This window comes from Schistocerca nitens, chromosome 11 (assembly GCF_023898315.1).
Source record: "Schistocerca nitens isolate TAMUIC-IGC-003100 chromosome 11, iqSchNite1.1, whole genome shotgun sequence".
Classification (NCBI taxonomy): Eukaryota; Metazoa; Arthropoda; class Insecta; order Orthoptera; family Acrididae; genus Schistocerca; species Schistocerca nitens.
The window spans coordinates 75,971,296-75,991,829 of NC_064624.1; the positions used below are offsets into that span (position 1 = coordinate 75,971,296).

The 20,534-nt window shown below is 39.9% G+C and overlaps 2 protein-coding genes across 43 annotated transcripts in view; both read right to left on the reverse strand.

The window, feature by feature from the left end:
* Positions 1-20,534, reverse strand: part of LOC126212861 (zinc finger protein 83-like) — a 1,762,073-nt gene that overhangs the window by 1,316,274 nt on the left and 425,265 nt on the right. The window lies entirely within an intron of this gene.
* Positions 1-20,534, reverse strand: part of LOC126212871 (zinc finger protein 664-like) — a 576,054-nt gene that overhangs the window by 507,491 nt on the left and 48,029 nt on the right. For 2 of the 3 annotated variants that reach the window (XM_049940366.1, XM_049940367.1), the window contains exon 3: positions 17,500-17,537. The exons of the other annotated variant lie outside the window; for it this stretch is intronic. In XM_049940366.1, the coding sequence (XP_049796323.1) occupies positions 17,500-17,537 (38 nt within the window). The remainder of the gene's footprint in view (positions 1-17,499; positions 17,538-20,534) is intronic. 3 annotated transcript variants of the gene reach the window in all.

Here is a 20,534-nt window from a genome sequence, read left to right on the forward strand (position 1 = left end):
TACATGGCTTTCTTTCCTTCCTGCCAAAGGATCTGTTACCTCATCGAAGTTCATCAAAAGTTTTGCTACATGAAAAAATCGAAATGTCCCTGTCTAATACTGAAAAAGCAGTTAATACAAATAGTACACAAGATTAGTGTGGTTCCTCAATCTGATTACGTCTATTTTCCACTGTCTGCTAGATAAAACAAAATAAGCTTCTCTAATATTGCAGCAATTTTCACACACTCCAAATAAACGAAATAGTCATTTTTATGTGGCTCAAATGGCTCTGAGCACTATGCGACTTAACATCTGAGGTAATCAGTCGCCTAGAACTTAGAACTAATTAAACCTAACTAACCTAAGGACATGACACACATCCATGCCCGAGGCAGGATTTGAACCTGCGACCATAGCAGTCGGCCGGTTCCAGATGTAGTGCCTACAACCACAAGGCCACTCCGGCCGGCTGTCATTTTTATAACACGATAGAATATAATTCAACAAAGTACCAATATCAATGCCTATTGTGCCTACATGCAAAAAGCTTTATGCTAGGAAATAGTTCCACATTTCATTCATATGCTACAGTTTCTGAAGCACGAGATCAGAAAGTAGTCGTGAAATTTTTATATAAATTTCGAATCGCCATATTCTTCCACAAATTATGTGATATCCCTGTTTCTTCTCCTTCCTCATTCTGACAGACAATCTTTTCATCACTAATTATGTAACTATGCCTGCCATTGTCAAAATTTATTCGCCAGTTAACTTCACTAACCCTGCCACGATCACCAATTTAGTCATCCTGTGATTATTTTCTGATTAGGCGTTGTTACATGTTCATACAACACGTTTTCCATGCTACTTACAGAACAGAAGTTAAGCGGCTGCTGACTCCGACTTACTAGTGTAGCGAGCTGGTCAAAAATTTTCTGTGAAAATTTAATTTTCTGGGATACAGCGAGAAGATAATACACAATCTTTCTTACCTGTTATTCCTGTTAATCGTTTATTTTCACTCTGGTAGTTTGAATCTGTGGACTTTGCTAGTAATGATAATGATGATCATTCGCAAACCCAATCAACCACATAATCAGATAGCGATTGGCATTCATCCAGTCAGCTTTACTCCCCTCAGCTCGTATAGTCCTGTCCCCTTTTGTCTGCAGGAAAGTCTATTTCTAGATGTGATGAGGATTCCCCTGACAGACACATCACATACACAATGCACAAATTCAAAAATAAACTTACGATTCAGTTAGGAATCAACAGGTATGCATTTCAAAGTCATATGAATAATCGATAGGTCCACGTGTGCTGGATGCTAGGAGCTCTGTGAAACAATGTTTTTTTCCCCTCAAGAATATGAATTTGCCACCCCCACCTCCCCGAAATCACTGTCTGGGTCAGATACCACGGTCTGGTCCCCCCCCCCCCCCCCGCCCCCCAAGCTACAACATCCGGGCCTTCTGCGCATGTGTGAATCTGCAGCTTGGGCATGCCACAAACATTTTTCCCAGTAGCATGTACCTGCTTGCTATGATTGCTTACAAAGCCAACAGCACCATTTACATAGTCAGAAGCGGGAGAAGGTACTACTCATACATGACTAAACTGTGCATGCGCATGAGCCCACTCATAACTGCTAAAATGAATCTAATGAAAACAGTTGTGACGTCATACTGGAGGCAATTTGATGTTATGAAGCATTGCATAGTCTTCCTAAAGCCTTTGAAACATTTTGCTGTTGGCAGACACTTGTATGAGCACTGTGTTTTTTTGTTGTATTTCCTTTGCAACTTCAGTTTTATTTTCTCTCGTTCATGTTTTATTACTGCAATATTATTCTGCAGTAGCGGCGTACAATAATATCCATTGTCAGAGTATCGGTTCTGACCAGAAAAAATCACAAAAAATTAACTGGAGACTAAAATAACAAAAATTTCCAGAATTCTACAAAATTCCCGTGTTTTTCCCAGATCTTGTGGTTGTCCTGGGTCGCATACACCCTGGTATATCAATCTAGGTAACAACTGACACTACTGCAAAATGAATAGCCATCTGAAATCTCATGTTGTACACTAGGGTTGCTCACCTGAGATGACTATTACTTATGGTGTGATCCTATGTTATGTACTTTTTACTTATACCATTGATTTAATAGGGTTAACTACAAGAAAATGGGTTGATATTTTTCCTTCTTATTTGTTGGTAACCTATTTATGTGCTTATTGTTCTGGTTTGTATTTTGGTACAGACATTCGCTACAACACATCTTTACTTGTAATTAATATTATCATGATTTTATTTACTCTCTCTTTTTGACTGTGCTTGTGAGAAAACGTGCTGCAGAAGATTTAGTTGAAGGATTTGAAGCATGTGCATACCATTTTCAGGTGAATCTGAATATTCAAGCTGTTCAAGTGTCCAGGGATGACCCTAATGTAAACAAGGCATTCCTAGGAGTGCTGAAAAGCAAGCTCAAAGTTGAAGGTAATCCAGAGGATCCCATGCTTATGGAGTTTGGGACATGTTGCTTACATACAGTGCATGGTACTTTTAAGACATATTGCACTAGAGTTGACTGGAGTCTTGTTTAGTTTCTGAGAGCTTCATGTAATCTATCTCAAAATTTTCCCCTCCAACACTGTTAGTTACAACAATATGACCAGCACTACTGTTTTCCCCCATTAGTTTCGTGATGTTTGGTGGGTGGAAAATAAAATGGTGTCAGTCTGGGATCAGAAAATATTTAACAGATGCCTAAACATGTGTGAAGGAGGTAGGAAGGGTATATGAAGGAACAAAAGTACGTCAAACCAAAACCTAAGGTTGCTATTGGAATTCCTAAGAGTCATAGTTACCCCTCTGGACTACCCTTGACATTGAGCTTGCTTTTCAGCTCTTTTACGAATACTTTGTCAACATTAGTGTCATCCATGAACACTTTAACAACTTGCCTTTTCATATTTATCTTACATTGGGATGCACCTGCCTCAAATCCTCCAACCAAATATTTTGCAGCACATTTACTCACAAAGACTGAAGTTAGAAACCTGCTGAAAATCTGGTCCAACGCACTATTCCAAATACATACAAATGGATCGAACTTAATCATTATGACATCACAGGCACAACAATCTCCTTTAATAGTTTAGTGAAAATGGCTCCAGTCTGTACACAATGCGTTACTTTAATTTTGACTTTTGAAGCTGGCAGTTTTATATTTGGAAACACATCTAATAAGATATTAATAAGCTGCCAAAGTCTCAAGGTGAGTGGTGTATGTCAGCAGCCAACAGACACAAATAGACTTCTGCTTTCATCACGGCATTCCCTTCCATATAATCCAGTATTGCAGTATTGTTGGGTGACATCCAGGAGTTCCTGCAGCAAGTGCTTGATGCGACTGCTTTGCGGTACCACCTGGTTACTGGAACACACCACAACAGCATGACACACTCCCTGCCTGTGCTGCAAAAATGGTTCAAATGGCTCTGAGCACTATGGGACTCAACTGCTGCGGTCATCAGTCCCCTAGAACTTAGAACTACTTAAACCTAACTAACCTAAGGACATCACACACATCCATGCCCGAGGCAGGATTCGAACCTGCGACCACAGCAGTCGCACGGTTCTGGACTGCGCGCCTAGAACCGCGAGACCACCGCGGCCGGCGCCTGTGCTGCAGCAAACTACAAATACACGGAAGCTAATTAGAAATACCATTTTTCTTCATTAAAACTGATAATTTTATTTTACAGTGCACTTGCTGAATCACAGGCACTGTCAGGATTGTCTTTTCCAGTGTTGGGATTGATTATCAGCTGAGTGCACTCAGAGGTGGTAGGCAGTACTGCTGAGGCTATGTTCGATGCAGTAGCATTGGAGCCAGGGCTATTTGTGGCAAATAGCTTTGATGTAGACACTATAGCCTTCCAAGTAGCCTTCAGCCCAGTATGCTTCTTTCCCTTATAGGGCTGAACAAGGTCTACTTGCCTATACTGCTGAGTGGAAAGTTGGTTTTAGAGAGCATGAACCAAACTGAGAATCTTTCAGATATGTCCCCTCTGCAACCTAACAAAATTCTGGATTCTCTGTACAATAAGAACTGAATCCATAATTTCAAATCCTTGAGTAAGCCACAATGTAGCACAGGCGTCACACATGAACAACCGTGTAACATGCAGCCGAGAGTTCACACAGATAGTACACCACTAAAACAAAACTAATGATCTGAGCTTTTCCTTTCTTACGTTCAACTTCCACCACACTCCCTGACCTAGATCTCTACTTGAGCAGGTCCAAAGTATGGCAATAAAATCTTCTTTATTTACTTATGACTGAAAGTTTATGTTGACTATAACCCACAGCACCCGCAGAAAAGTTAGACAGAGAGCAGAGGAATGACACAAAGAGTCACCTTGCCCCATGACCAAGGCACCTACTCCCAGTCTCCACTAACCCTTCAGCTACTTGCATTGCAATGTTCCCCTTGCAGGCTTTAGCTCTATGTTAACCAAACCAACAGTTGCATAACAACACCCAATGATTGCTTGTTAGTGTCCAAATTACACTATTTTGTGCTAACACTAACGATCTACAATCAATCTTACTCATACACAATGCAATCAGATAGATGGGTGTTTGCATGTATATATCCAAAACAATGTACCATACACAAATCCATAAACCCCTAGAATCCTTGGTTGAAGATAAATGGATTCAAATAGTCCACAAACTCCCCTAAAAAGCATGTCTCTGTGATACCATTGTGTTAACAAAGAAGGGATACACTTAAACAGATGTAAATGTAAACCACACCAAATACTCATCACAGGTCCTTGTTGGCCACATTCTCGTATATGTACAAAATCACGACACAACAACAAACCAGGGTAGGATGGTCAGGCTGCAGTGACAGGCATGCAAACCATTCTATCCTAACAACAAACCTGAAACTTCCTGGCAGATTAAAACTGTGTGCTAAACCAAGCCTCAAACACAGGACCTTTGCCTTTTGCTGGCAATTGCTCTACTGACTGAGCTACCCAAGCTTGACTCATGACCCATCCACACAGCTTTGATTCTGTCAGTACCTCATCTTCTACCTCTCAAACTTCATGGAAGGTCTCCTGCTGAACTTGCGAGAGCAGCACTCTTGGAAGAAAAGGCTGAAAGGTAGGAGATAAGGTACTGACACAATTGAAGCTGTGAGAACAGGTGATTAGTTATGCTTACGTAACTCAGTTGGTAGAGAGCTTATCCACAAAAGGCATGGTTCCATGTTCGAGTCTCAGTCATACACACAGTTTTAACCTGCCAGGAAGTTTCATATTAGTGCACACTCCACTGTGGGATGAAAATCCAATTCTAGTTCAACAAACCTCCACACAATGTGACTGGAATCGGCCAGGCTGGGCTGGCTGGTTGACTAGTCACTGCATTGGATAGAGTGAAAGGGCTGAGGGGTGCTAAACCCCATTGACAGGCAGTCTCACAGCACCAAGTTGAAGGTGAACAGTGATTGATCTATTGACTGATTACCTGAGATGGGTTATGGGACTAAATGGCGAGGTCATGAGTTCTGCGAATCTGAAGTTAGTCAGGGTCTGCTAAAAGTGGAGGGATCCAGTCAGAGTCAAACTACAAAATAATGAAAATTAAACACACACACAGAAAAAGGCATGAAAGGTGAGACCAAATCTAAAAACCGGAAATAAGGGGGAGGTTATAGGGCCACAGACAAGGAAGACTGGAAAGGAAATCCCAACCACAACAACCTGACCCTGCTCCAAGACTAAAGTAGAACCTTACATCTGGAAATAAAGACCACTTTCATGGAGGGAAACGAGGACCAGTTCAACCAGTTTAAGGAATCAGAAAGAGTATACTTAGCACAAAGGGCTGAAAGGAGGGGGATTCCACCAATATGTGGGATACCATCAGTCTGGCTCAACAACAATGTTGTAGGAGTGGGATGTTATGTAGGAGAAAAAAGGGGGTGAGCCAGGTATGACCAATGTGTCAATGGAATAATACAGTGGACTCCTTCCGAGAGGAGTGAGGAAGAGCACCAAAACCGTAGTATACTCCTTGATTGTGCAGAGTTTATTACTATGAGCAGTGGTGCTCCAGATGGCATTTCACTTTTGGGAAAAAAGAGATTTGACGTAGATCCACATACCCGCAGCTAGAATCATGAAAGGAAACGGGGAATAAGCCAAATGATGAGCCAGTTCATTCCCTGGGATGCCTACATGCCACAGAAAGACAACTGAACAGGTGGCATGCCCAAAGGCAGAGAGAAGGTTATATAGCAGAGACCAAAGGGTGATGAGAGCAGCATTAGTCGATAGCCTGCAAGTTGCTCATTGAATCTGAAAAAAATTAAAACAAAAAGGAGGGCCTTGTGAATGGCTAGAAGTTCTGCTGTGAACACACTACATGACCCCAACAATAAGTAGTGTTCAAAGCCAGTAGAAGATGTGAAAGTTTATTCCACCTTATCAACTGTCTTAGAACCATCGATGTAAAAGATGGTGGCACCCTGGAACACTGCAAGGATGGCATATACAAGACAATGGAAAACCATAGGATCAACAGAGATCTTAGGACCCTGGAATAGAGTGGTCCTAACCCATGGTCTAGGCACCATCCAAGGAGGGTGGATGTTATGCAAGGAAAGATGCAGGGTGCAGTCCAACGAGTTGAGATGGAAATCTCAACTGAGGGAAGTGAGACACTTCCCAACTGGCAATCCCATCTGTGAGTGGCTGTTAGGAGGGAGAATCCCTCACTGGCAAAGAACACAGGGTACACGGGATGGTCAAGGAATTGGTGAATGGCAATTGCATAAGAGACAAGGAGTTGGCTGTGTTCTATGTGTAGAGGGGGAATCTCCACTTCTGTGAGGAGACTATCAATGCGACTAGCGTGAAAGGCACCAACAACCAGATGCATGCCACAATGAAGGACTGGCTCAAGCAGTTTCAAAGTGGAAGGATCTGCTGAGCCATAAACCTGACAACCATAATCTAGTCTGGACAAGACCATAGCATAGTAAAGACGGAGAAGAATGCAACAGACTGCATCTCAAACTGTCAGGGCAAGGAGACAGAGAATTAAGCTTCCACATACATGTATTCTTTGGGTGGTCAATGTGGGGCTGTGCTACAACACTGAGGTGGTGGTCGCCTAAATAAAGTTCTGGATACGGGTGTACTGTAGCCTGACGACAAAAATACATAACCCACGTTTTGGAAGGAGAAAACTGGAAACAATGAGAGATGGCCCAGGCAGAGGCCCACAGGATGGTGCCTTGGAGCCAGCACTCAGCAGATACTAGCAAGTGGGAGTTGCACCAGATGCAAAAATCTTTGATGTACAACATTGGAGTAACCAGAGGCCTCACAGAGGTCACAACACCAGTGATGGCAATGAGGAAGAGCATGATGCTGAGCACAGAACCCTGTACGAGACAGTTCTCCTGAATCGAAGTGGCGCTGAGTGAGGTGCCAAATTCCAACCTGGAATGGCTGGTGAGATAAAAACTGATGGATAAAAACTGGAAGAGAAATACAGAAGCCCCAGTCATGGATGGCAACTAAATGTGATGGCACCAAGCCACATCATATGCCTTATGTAGGTCAAAGAAGACTGCAACAAGGTGCCAGAGGTGGGTAAATCCTGTCAGTTGGCTGTTTCCAATCGAGTAAATGGTCAGTTGGATATTGTCCTGTCTGGAAGCTACACTAAATCAGGGACAATAGGCCCTGAGATTCGAGTACCCAACATAATCTGAAGCTAGCCATCCTCTCGAGCAGTTTACAAAGTACATTCGTCAGGCTAATTTGGGGTATCTGTCAAGAGGTGTTGAGTTCTTCCTGGTCGTAAGGACAGGGATAACTATACCATCTTGCCATTGTGACAGAAAAGCACCCATGAGCCAAATGTGAGTGAAGACCATGAGGATATGTTGCCTCTGGGGAATGTCAAAGTGTTGGATCATCTGGTTGTGGATGGAATCCGAGCCAGGGGCTGTGTCTCGTGAAGAGGTAAGAGCTTGTAAGAATTCCCATACCATGGAGGGTTCATTACAGGGCTCAGTGTGGCATGGGATGAAACAGTGGGGGGGGGGGTCTATTCAACTCTGCATTTCTGCTGGAGAAAGGTAGGACGACAGGAAGAGGACACTGATGCCGTCACGAAGTGTGTCGCGAGGTGTTCTGCAAGGATCAATGTGTCAGTGCATGAGCACCTTGAAGGTTAAGCCTCTGGACAGGTGACTACCGCTGGTGGATCAGAAGGCAAGGGATCTTGGACCAAACCTGCAATGAAGAGGCATACAACCCCAGGGAGGAAATATAGCGCTCCCAAGGTAAGGAGCCTTAGCGTGGAGACTCCTAAAAGTGAGGAAGTTGGTCTGTGAAGGGTGTCACTTTAATCTCTGCAGCAACCATTGGCGGTCCTGGACAGTGACTGTGACATTCTTGGTTCACCATGGTACTGGTAGATGATGAGGGGAACCTGTGGTAGGGGAACACCAGTGCCAGCAGCTTGAAGCATAGTGGCAGACACACCTTGCATGACTACATCAATGGAATTCGAGAGGGAGGTGTCAAAGTGCCCAGCAGATGTATATAAAGTCCAACTGGCACTGCAGAATGCCCAACATGGAGGCCTGTATGCCTGATGGCAGCAGGGGAACAATAGAATCACTGGAAAATGGTCACTGTCACAAAGGTCATTATGGGATGACCAATATAGGAAAGCAACGAGGGCAGGGGAGGAGATGGTGAGACTGATAGCAGAAAACATTCACGAGTGGCACTGAAGTGGGTAGGGGAACCGTTACTGAGGAGAGACAAATCAAGGTACGTAATAAGTTGTTCAATTAGGAAGCTCCTACCTGTTGAAGTGACACTCCCACACAGTGGGTGGTGGGCATTTAAGTTCCCAAGGAGGAGTACCTGGGGTGGGAGTTGCTGGGTTAAGGTAGACAGTTCAACTTAAGGAAGTGGCCCTACCTGGAGGGAGGTACACATTGCAAATGGTGATTGCCAGAGTCATTTGCACTCTAACCACTACTGCTTCCATGTTGCAATTTAGGGGGTATGATATTGGAGTGAACCAAAGTGCAGACCCTACTAGAAGCTACACTGGAGCCAGCAAGGTTCTGACAGAATGCCTGATAACCAAAAATGTTGGAGAATTGTCATCACGAAAATGCATTTCTTGAAGTACAAGACAGAACGCAGAATAGGAAGTGACAATATGTTGCTTTTCCAGTTGGTGACGATAGTATCAGTTTGAATTCCACTGGATGATCAAGTGGCGAGAGTCCAGGTTAGACACAAAGAAGCCAAGAGAGGGTTATGTCACTCCGTCAGTAGTCGACACTGACAAGGATATGGTGACATCCATAAATAAGATATCAAACTCAGGTTGCGAGGGGGGAGAGGGCACTGCCAGGCGCATCGGGGGGGGGGGGGGGGGGCGCCTTGTCTTGGGATTTATATTTCTTCTTCTCTTTCAGAGGTGGAGGAATGCAGGGCACAGAGGGATACAGGCATCTGCGAGATCTGGAACTGAAGGAGAGTGGGTGACCTTGGGATGCACAGATGGTGAGTCTTGTGGCTGAGTGCTGATAGGAGTCTTCTAGCCTGAGAGACACCGGGGAGAGGAATCCCAGGAGGGAGTTTGATCATCAACAGGTGCCAAAGGAGAGGGACACTTTTTTGGCCAGGGAGGGGGAGCAGATCCCAGATGGGACGTCATGAGAACTGCAGGAGGGGGAGGGAAAAGGAGAATGGAGTGGGTGTGAAGAATAGGTGGAAGGAGGAAATGAAATTACAGAGGCAAAAGTTGAAGATAGTTTCAATGGATGGTGTCTCTCATAGTTTTGGCGACTTCAGCATACGACAGGCGATCTAGGGACTTGTATTCTTTGATCTTCTTTACTCTCTTTTAAGCTGGGCAATCAAACGAGGGGAGTGGCAGTCAGCACTGTCGACACACACAGGTGAGCCTAGCCCTCCTCCCATGGTGTAGCCAGGGAAGGTAGCCGGGTCATACGAAGCAGCATTCAATGATCCTTCAACACTCAAAGAGACAGCCATTTCACAACAGAAAGATTTTTGCAGCTTGATATGGTTCATGCGTGAAACATCCACCCTGATATCACCCACTCCAACCAGTGGCTCTCCCCATGGGCACTACCCAGCCACAGCAAGGGCTGTCTGACATGGCAGCCGTAGCCATGAGTTCCAATGCTCCAAGAAGATAAGGAACCATTCCTTGGCATACATGGGGAGGAAACAGCTCAGGTATCAGTAGTGTGATCCCTGTGTTGTCAGGGGACTCAGCCATATGGGTACATAACAGATCCACCACACAGACGGGCTACATGTGCTGGTGACATAGTAGGGCAGAAGGGGGCTACAGCAGAAAAGGCAGAGGAGAAGGAAAGGGGGTGAAGAATCAGTACAGTAGATGCTAAGGAGGGAGTTCTTCCCCAAATGGCTCACACTAAAAACAGGAAATTTTGAAGTTGAGGTCAAACCTCAAGTGATGACCGAAACACCAAAAAGGATGAAAGAACAGGCAAAAGGAACAAAATTGCAACCAATATAGGAAACCAGGCAGATAGCCAGGTCGATATAAATCAGAACACCGAGAGAGGGGAAGGAGACATACAGGAATCAGTGAACATGAAGTCATTGTAGCGAAGCTCGAAACCATATCAACCAAATCCACTAAAAATATATGGAAAATATATCTATTTAAAACAGCAGATAAAAATTCGCTTGATGCCTTCCTAAGAGAGTGTCTCTATTCCTTCCAAGCTAATTATGTAAGTTTAGACCAGATATGGCTCGAATTCAAAGATACAGTATCGACAGCAATAGATTGAATCATACAACATAAGTTAGTAAGAGATGGGACTGATTCACTATGGTACACAAAACATGTCAGAACACTGAAACAGAAGCAAAGAAAAAAGCATACCAAATTCAGAAGAATGCAAAATCCCCAAGACTGGCCAAGTTTCACGGAAGCTTGAAATTTAGTGCGGACGTCAATGCGAGATGCTTTTAATGGTTTCCACAATGAAACATTGTCTCAAAAATATGGTAGAAAACCCAACGAGATTCTGGTTGTACGTAAAGTACACCAGCGGCAAAAAAAGCAGTCAATACCATCACTGCGCAATAGCGATGGAAATGTTACCAATGATGCTGCCACTGAAGCAGAGTTACTAAATACAGTTTTTCTCGATTTCTTCACAAAAGAAGACAAAGTAAATATTCCGGAATTTGAAACCAGAACAGCTGTTAGCATGAGTGACACAAAAGAGGGTATCTTAGGTGTTGTGAAACAACTCAAATCACTTAAAGGCAAGCCTTCCAGTCCAGATGGTATACCAGTCAGGTTCCTTTCAGACTATGCAGACACAATAGTGCCTTTCTTAGCAATCATATACAAACACTCACAAGACGAAAGGGCTGTTCTTAAAGACTGGAAAGTAGCACAGGTCACACCAATATTCAAAATAGGGAATAGGAGTAACCCATTGAGTCCATATCACTGAGCTCAATTTGCAGTAGGATTCTGGAGAATATACTGTACTCAAACATTATGAATCGTCTTGAAGAAAATGATTTATTGATACATAACCAACACGGATTCAGAAAATATCATTCTTGTGCAACACATGAAGTAATGAGTGCTGTTGACAAGGGATCTCTGATCGATTCCATATTCCTAGATCTCCAGAAGGCTTTCGATACCGTTCCTCACAGGCAACTATTAATCAAGTTATGTGCATATCGTTTCAGTTGAGTGACTGGATTTGCGATTTCCTCTCACAGAGGCCACAGTTCGAAGTGACAGATGGTAAATCATTGAGTAGAACAGAAGTGATATCTAGCGTTCCGCAAGGTAGTGTCATAGGCCCTCTGCTGTTCCTGATTTATGTAAGTGATAACCTGAGCAGCCCCCTTAGATTGTTTGCCGATGACACTGTAATTTACTGTCTAGTAAAATCATTAGATGATCAATTCCAATTACATAATGATCTAGAGAGAATTTCTGTATGGTAAAAAAGTGGCAATTGGCACTAAACAAAGAAAAGTGGTAACTTTAATGAACAAATATAGGTTGAAAAGTGAAGTAGATGATGTTCTAAATTCTTTAGGTAACCAATCATGTGACAGGAGGCATGGTGACACATACAATAACTGAATGGAAAGGAAATTTGTCAAGTAATAACAAATTTCCAACCATATTTTTAACTTTGATATTATTAACATGAGATTTATGTACATACTGATACCAAAAGGTGGAAAAATACACTTAAATACTATTAATTCAAAATTGCCACACATGTTTAGTGACTGTGTAAGTGGTTGCAACAGTAACGACGACACCAATTATTATTGTTAGTAATGGTGGCATTAATATTGATTACTGAAACAATTATAAATGGTAAATTAAAATTAGTTGTAAGTTAAAATCCTTTGTTGCAATGTTGATGTTGAAACCACTGGAGTAACTATATAATGTAATACCTATAAAGTCATGTTCTTGGCACTAGAAGGTATTATTGTGTCAAGCATACACCTGTGAAAGTTGTAAGGGTGACGACCTGATGCTTGATTGCACTGTGAGAATAACTATATTGAAAATGTTAATAAAATGTGAGAAGTTTAAGACAAAGATTGCACAGTTACATGTAATGACATATATAAACAGCTGTAAAACTGGCAAACAAGTTTGCATGCATAAATACAATAGATTTTAGGTTAAAATTGTGCCAACAATGATATCAACATGGAATGGATGATTAATGAGAATTAAGTACAACATAATCATTTAAATGATGTGAGTTTAAAATTTATGGACATTACTATTCATTTCCTCTTATTGTTCAGTTATGACATATCATATTGCAAACAAAAAAGAATACTTGTGAGGTTAGTTGTTTTAAATAACATGGATAAATCGTAAAAACAGAGTTGATAATGAAAAGTATGATTGCATCTAGTAGGAGTCAGCCAGGGTAGAATGAATGAAAATGTTGCAGGAATAGCGGCAAAATAGTTCAATGAAATTTGTTATTGAACAACATATGTAATTACGAAAGACTGGAAACTTAACAGTAATACCAGCAACAATGAACTGGGACACATGAAGTTAAAAGTTAAAAAACTTTTCTTAGTGCAATTCTTCCATTTATTTTTACTTACATTCCATCAGCTGAAAATTATCAAAAAGACAATCAAAGTAATCTTTAAGATGTTTGAACTAATTCTGACCAAGTAAAGCCATAAATGAATCAACTATGACAGCTAATAAACACTCTCGGTGTTGGAAAACAACATTGTCAAAAATAACAAAAAAGTTAACAAGCCCTGCTGAACAATTACCTGAAATTAATGCAAGACCAGTGAACAATTTTCAGCAAGAACTTACTAAATCAGACACAAGTTTTGAAACTGATTCATGAAACTTGAAAACAGTGAATGATAGTGAGATGAGTGAAAATTTTAAAATAAAACTTTGCAGTCTAGAATAAAAAAATTAAGTTAACACTGACAGTAAAAGATAAAAAATTAAGTTCACACTGAGCATGTTCCTGCTACAACCACAAATGTAGTAAAAAGAAAGGAATGTGAAGTGGAATTTGGTTTGTGAATAACTAATGCCATCAATTATGTTGAAAACTTTGAAGTGATTGATGTAATTAGTAAAAACGAGAATGTAGTTAATTTACAGAATATTTATGAATTAGTTCATGTGAGTGAAGCAAATGATACTGATGAGAAACTATTTTATTGTTCTGTAAGATGAATTCTTGTCTGCATAAATTGAAAATGTAGTATTTAGGCTGTTAGTATCAAATGAGTTTTCAACATGGAGAGTAAAAAGTTACTCTAAATCATTTGTATGGAAACATTTGGTTTGGTAAAAATTATATGAATTCTGTTCAAATGGCTCTGAGGACTATGCGACTTAACTTCTGAGGTCATCAGTCACCTAGAACTTAGAACTAATTAAACCTAACTAACCTAAGGACATCAGACACATCCATGCCCGAGGCAGGATTCAAACCTGCGACCGTAGCAGTCACTCGGTTCCAGACTGTAGCACCTAGAACCGCATGGCCACTCCGGCTGGCATGAATTCTGTAAACAACTATAATTTGTTTGGTGGGAAAAGTATCTGAACAATTTCTGTAAACAGCTTAAAATTTATTGGAAGGACCTTATGGCAATGTAGTGAATGACGTTCATTCATTTGAGGGCTTGATTCTGATGAGAAAATTTTCAATACTGCCTTGTCAGTTAGTCAGGGGGAAGACTTACAAGTGAATGTAGAATTTCTCACACACATCTGAAAGAATAGACATTGTTAACGATCCAAACCTGTATGAAATAGTTCAAAATTTAATTCACTGACTGCACATTCCTTGACATCTGCGATAAATCTACTACTCAACAGTGCCAGACAGGGACTCAAACCTGGATTTCCTGCTTATCTTAAGTGGTCTCCTTCACCACTTTGGCTATCGGTGCATGCTCCTTATACTGAGACAAACTTCCATACATCACACTTCCACATCCTCATATCATTGTCCACTAAATTCATTACCTCTTTAGCATAATTTATGACATACTCCTTCGACAGATAACAATTTGCTGTGACTGGAAGGGGAACAAAAACCCTTATTTACAAAAAAACGGCACAACTTATCCACAACACAAGAACCCTGCACCATAAACTTTTATCCACAATGAAATTCTAGAAGATATTCACAAATAATTACCTACAGAGAAGATCTGTGCAGAAATTCAGAATATCAAGAGCGTGAGTAACTAACATACCATCAGACACCAGGTGACCTGAACTACAATCGACTTCAACTCAGTCTGAATTATAGTGAATCTGCAAATACTGGAAATTATACTGTTAATAAGGTCAATGTTACAGGTGTATCTCATTATGACTCATGACTCTCACATTGTAACATTGATGGTAATATAAGGTTTTCGATGGAGTTCCTATGTGCGTCTTGATATCATGTTTTGACTCTGCTCTTTGAGCAGGTAGACAAACAGAACTTGTGCATGGTTGCAAGTATACTGAAAATGGTATTTAAATATGGTTCAGAATGTAAATGATGTAAATCATCTGAAGTAATGATACTGAATCAGAACACAATAAAAGGACTAAAAAATATGCAAGAAGTACTTTCATTCAACAGAAAAACTCTTATGGAAGTAAATTCTTGTGAGATTTTGTACTGAAGATTCAGGAAGTACTCAGTTTTGTGAAGTTATCATAAATGAAAAGCATCACCTTTACCTTTTCATTTTCAGTGGTGTACAAGAAACATATGCTATTACAGAATACAAACATAAATGTGGATGTAGTTTGTAACAAGTATCATGTTATGTGTCACATTATGAAATAATAGATATGAAGCTTTAACAACAAATATAGGAAAATTAGATACTTATGTGTCATAACAAATTTGCTTAAAACAATATTGTATTGCCTTATGTAGGATGGCGATTGAAAAACTGAACCCGAGTACAGACTGCTTGCTAACGACACATGAACTGTTGTCCACCATGAAAGATACAACAAAAATTAGATGAACATATAGTAATTAGATAATAAATAAATAATAAAATAAGCTAATATAAAAGCCTATATTTACTGAATTGATTTTGCCTTTTACACTACATCACATCAGGTGGTAAAAATGACCTCACGATTCAATGCACTTTTTTGTGCAAGCTAACATGTAAATATATACTTTAACAGATCCGTCGCAACAATTCTCAAAATTTCATCAGGAGTGTTGTCCTTCAAGTCTTCTAACATTATTGGGTTATGTGTGTACACTTCTCCCTTTAGACCCCCCCCCCCCCCACATGCCCCGTTAAACATCATACATGGTTATGTCAGGTGAAAGCAGCAGCCACATCTTTTACTGACAGTCTTTTCTTCTTGAATCTCTCATGAATTCACGAGATTGGCTCACAAGAAGTGTGACATATTGTAGGGTTTCATCACTATATGGTGTAAAACATGTTGACAAGACCAGCACAAACATTCACTTGTGACAATTTGTGTGTTGATTTCTTTGGATTCTGGATCAACTGTACTCTGATCACCATGATCACAGTAGGTGCAAAAACAGGTGGGGCCTGCGTCTTTTTCTTGTTCACAACTGACTCTGTAGTACACCATTTTGTCACCAAATCCTGTTAGACCGCTCTCTGTCTGTATGGAAAGGTCAAGAAACTTCTTTGCAAATATACCCGTCCACTATTGCAATTCTTTCTTGAAGAAGATGTATCTCACTGAGATATTTCTTTATAGTCTTAACCATGACACAACTTTTGTATTTAACACAAAATGGAACTGCAGCAGCTTCGAAACTATATATGATGATTGGTGGGCAACAATGAGAATTCTAGTATTCAGGGTCAATTTTTCATGCAACACCCTACATATTTTCATGTTGGATATCATTTGGGTGTGGTACTTTGCACTAAAACATTCCATTTCGCATTGTTTGTGTTGTATATGAAGGATGTCGATATCTGTTGACAGTGGATTCAACTTCAAATAAATAGGCATCTACTACCAATTCAATTTCTTTGAACGTCAGAAGGGAATTAAAAATTACTCTGGAATTTCCATGAAAATTATTACAGTTTATTTTCATTATGTTGATTTGTTGATTAAGAAACTAGTTACAATAAAAGATTTAGTCACTACCTGCTATAAAAATACTGCATAGCACTTGGAAGCAGAAAAATGGAGCAATGAAAACTTCACACACTTCATTTCATCAGCAAACCATCTACATAAATCGGCCTTTCATAGCACGCAGTTAAGGACACAGCTTTCAGATTTCGTCACTCAGTCACTTTTATTTTACTGCTAACTTGTGTATAAAGTTAATAGCACAAAACTATGGCATTCTCACCTAGCACACATACAGCATTAAATCCAAATACATATGCAATATTGATCATATTCCCTTATACTGTAATATGACTGCCAATTAATACAACAATAAAAGAAAAAGTCCTCAATATACAACTAACATTTTCCCCATGAGCTAATGAGAATCAGTACTTCTGTTATTGTTGATTGTGGGCTTTAGGAGACTAAACATCTGAAGTCCTCAGTCTCCTATTCACCCTCCTCCCCCAAATCCTGTGAGTGTGTGTAAGATCATTTTCTAAATATTAGTGTGGCATGCATTTTGAGTTGGATATGGATACCAGCCTGGTATTCACCCAGTGGGATGTTCAAAAGTGCCTAAACTCCACATCAAAACTGGCCTGTTTACTAGCCCTTCTTTTTTAATTTGGAAAGTACATTTGACCTGGGTCAGGCTGGCCTACCCACATTCCAGTAGTGGGGCACTAATACACTCTGTTAACTGTACTTCTAACAGAATAGTTAAATGAATAATGAAAACCTTACCTTGGACTGTGTGGTGCAAGTCTTTTTGAGGCTATCCCCTGAAACATTTTATAACACTATTAGGTAATGAATTCAAAAAGGTAAGTAAGTAAAAAAATTAAGACACACTACTACTATTCTGACAACTGCTACTTCTGGATTACTCCATACTGGTAATATACAGAAAAGTAACTTACAATGTATAATAAGAGGCTGTGGGAAACATGCAAAATATTTATAGAAATTATTTCATTACAGATACATACAAAAAAATTAGTCAGAAGCAGTAAATGACTCAGTGCATCCACAAAGACAAATATTTCCTTGCTGAATGACAGATGCAAATGAATTCACATATGCATGGGGATGAATTTCAGCTGAGGGCTAGCAATACAGACCAATTAGTTTAAGAAACACACATCATTAACTTACTGAACAATTCCAACATTCATATCACAAAAATAAATGTGGACGCTATCAGACAATCATATGGTTCCTGGAATGAATCTTTCACACTAAAATACAGCATGAACAGTTTTGAAACTTCCTGACATGGTGTTGGTGCCAGCCACAACGTGCAAGATTCCAGTTTTGAGTTTTAGTCCAACAAATAATTTTAACCACCCACAGGAAGTTTCAACCTTAAGGCTACTGAATTGCATTCAAGCATGAAGTATAATTTGAATTGGAGATTTACACATTATCCCATGCCACAAGCATTATACATACTGTATAGTGTCATTCAAGTTACAATCCACACAATTCAGCCATTCCCAATTGTGTCAGCCAGTCTCAATTATGGCCAAAATATTAGAACAATTTTTAATTTTAAACAAATGGCACTGACTTTGCTGACTGTAGTCTTGAACAGCTTAACACATGTTCAACTTTGAATGACACTTTCTTACTCTGTACATCTGATTCTAATGCTATACAAATACTCAAATATGTATAACTGTGAAACTAGTGAAAGACAACATACACATATTTGTAAGCTGTCAGCTTTTCAGACTGCAGAATATTTGAAGTGTTCGTTTTTACTCTTAAACTAAACCTTCACTAATGTGGCTATCAGTACTCAGGCCTCTCAGTAACATGGCCCACCACTGGTCTCTAGTTGGTCAAGGAGAAGTAATGTACACGGCAATGTTGTTTGTCATGTACAATGTTAAACCTTCTATAAGCTCCAGGACGATGAGACATTTATGAATATTTTGCTAAGTGGCTGAATAAGGAAAACTGTGAGATACACCAAATGTTACAAGGTGAGGAAATAAAAGTGTGTAGAACAGGTTTGATGAAATAAGAAGAAAAGGGCGTATGAGGAGAGAGCGTGAAGATTTCTCATGCTGCTGGTGCCAAAGCTACAGACATCTTCCTGAAGAACATTATGCAACAACCAGATACATGCAGTACTGGTGTAATGCTTGTAAGGCAGCAGTGTGCTGACATCGTTTATCATTATTGTGACAACTAAAAATTTGGGACATGTTTCATAGTAAGTGATACTACTGTATATGTACACAGTCAAAAAGTAAGTCTTCTATAAAAGTTAAGGTATCTTAGGACTTAATAAAGTACACTTCCTTTGTGTTTAAACTAAATTACAGACACTCACAATAATGTGGCACTTGTACTAATCCAGCACTCATATCTGGGCGGAATGGCTAGAACATTGAGAGTCTAGCGTATTTTGTTGTTTGATAGATCCTTACAGTCCCTCTTTTTGTGGTAGGCATATCAATAACATGTCCTTTAATATATATAATTATCCTGAGAATGCAGAAAACAGTACAAACAATAAGTATTCATCAAGTGAATGAGCTACTTTAGAAGCACGAGTCAGAATAGTAAATAATAAAATGCTGGACACACACATAGTTCAAACGATGCAGAAAATTGTGAGTGAAGAGACAGAAGCTCTAGAAGTTCAGGAAAACTGAAATTATGTGGTTTCCATGTGACATCAGAGACCCACAGCTTAATAATTTCTCATTTTATGTACAGATGCAGCTACACAGTAATTTGAAGGTCATAAAGATTCACTACCACCATCGGCAGCACCAGCAGCCATTTGACTTCTACTGCTGAATCAAAGCCACACCTAGACTTTTCCATGCATTAGAATCCTCAGGTTTACACTTTTACTTTCTTCCTGTGTATTTTTCAATGTCATTTACCTCCTTCAAGTTTTTCATTTTCTTTTCTTTTGAAATGCAACAAGTAACTTTTGTGGCCTGCCTACCTTCATGTCTACCTTGTTCTGTCCATGTCGTACCCCCTACCATCCAATTTTCATTACAGTACTAACTAGATCATCAACTCTAACCTATTTTCAGATTCATTTCTTTGTTTTTTAGCCTCTCTTAGTGATTCTCAGCACTCACCTCTTCACTGACTGTTGCAAAACCCCTCATTTCAAAAGTTTTCACATTAAAATTTATGCCTTATTGGTATAAGTCTAAACTGGGAATACAATACTCTGTTACTGACCATTTACAAGAAGTGTGAAAATGCAATGGCTCATTTACTCTATTGTAGGAAGAATTACAAACACTCTTAATTATCTCTCTTAATGTTTCTAAAGTGGTAACTTATACAGATATACACAAAGTACTATGGTCATTCAAAATCACTTTAGAACTGACAGTTGAGCAGAAGATTGTGGAGGTGCAAAGCGGAGTTGCCACATCCCACATTGAACTCTCAAATAATCTTCCACTTCATTCAGCTTGCTCAATCTCTCAAACTACCCTCTTTATAAATAAGGATCCCACCTCGACATGTTCTCGAAGGGCTGCGGTATGTTTTCACTTTATTTGAGGCAGCAAATTATTAAGTTATAATATGGACAGTTCACAATAATGGATTATCTGATGTTATCGATTTTTCTACGTGTGGGGAACGTTTTTGTTATTGATGTTAAGTGAACAGATGAAATGAATGAAATCTTAGAAATATGTCAAATTTTCATCAACTCCAAATCATAACTCTGTCAGAGTTTGCTAACATGAGACAGTTTCAGTTACATATGATGCACAATGGTCCCTTGTGCA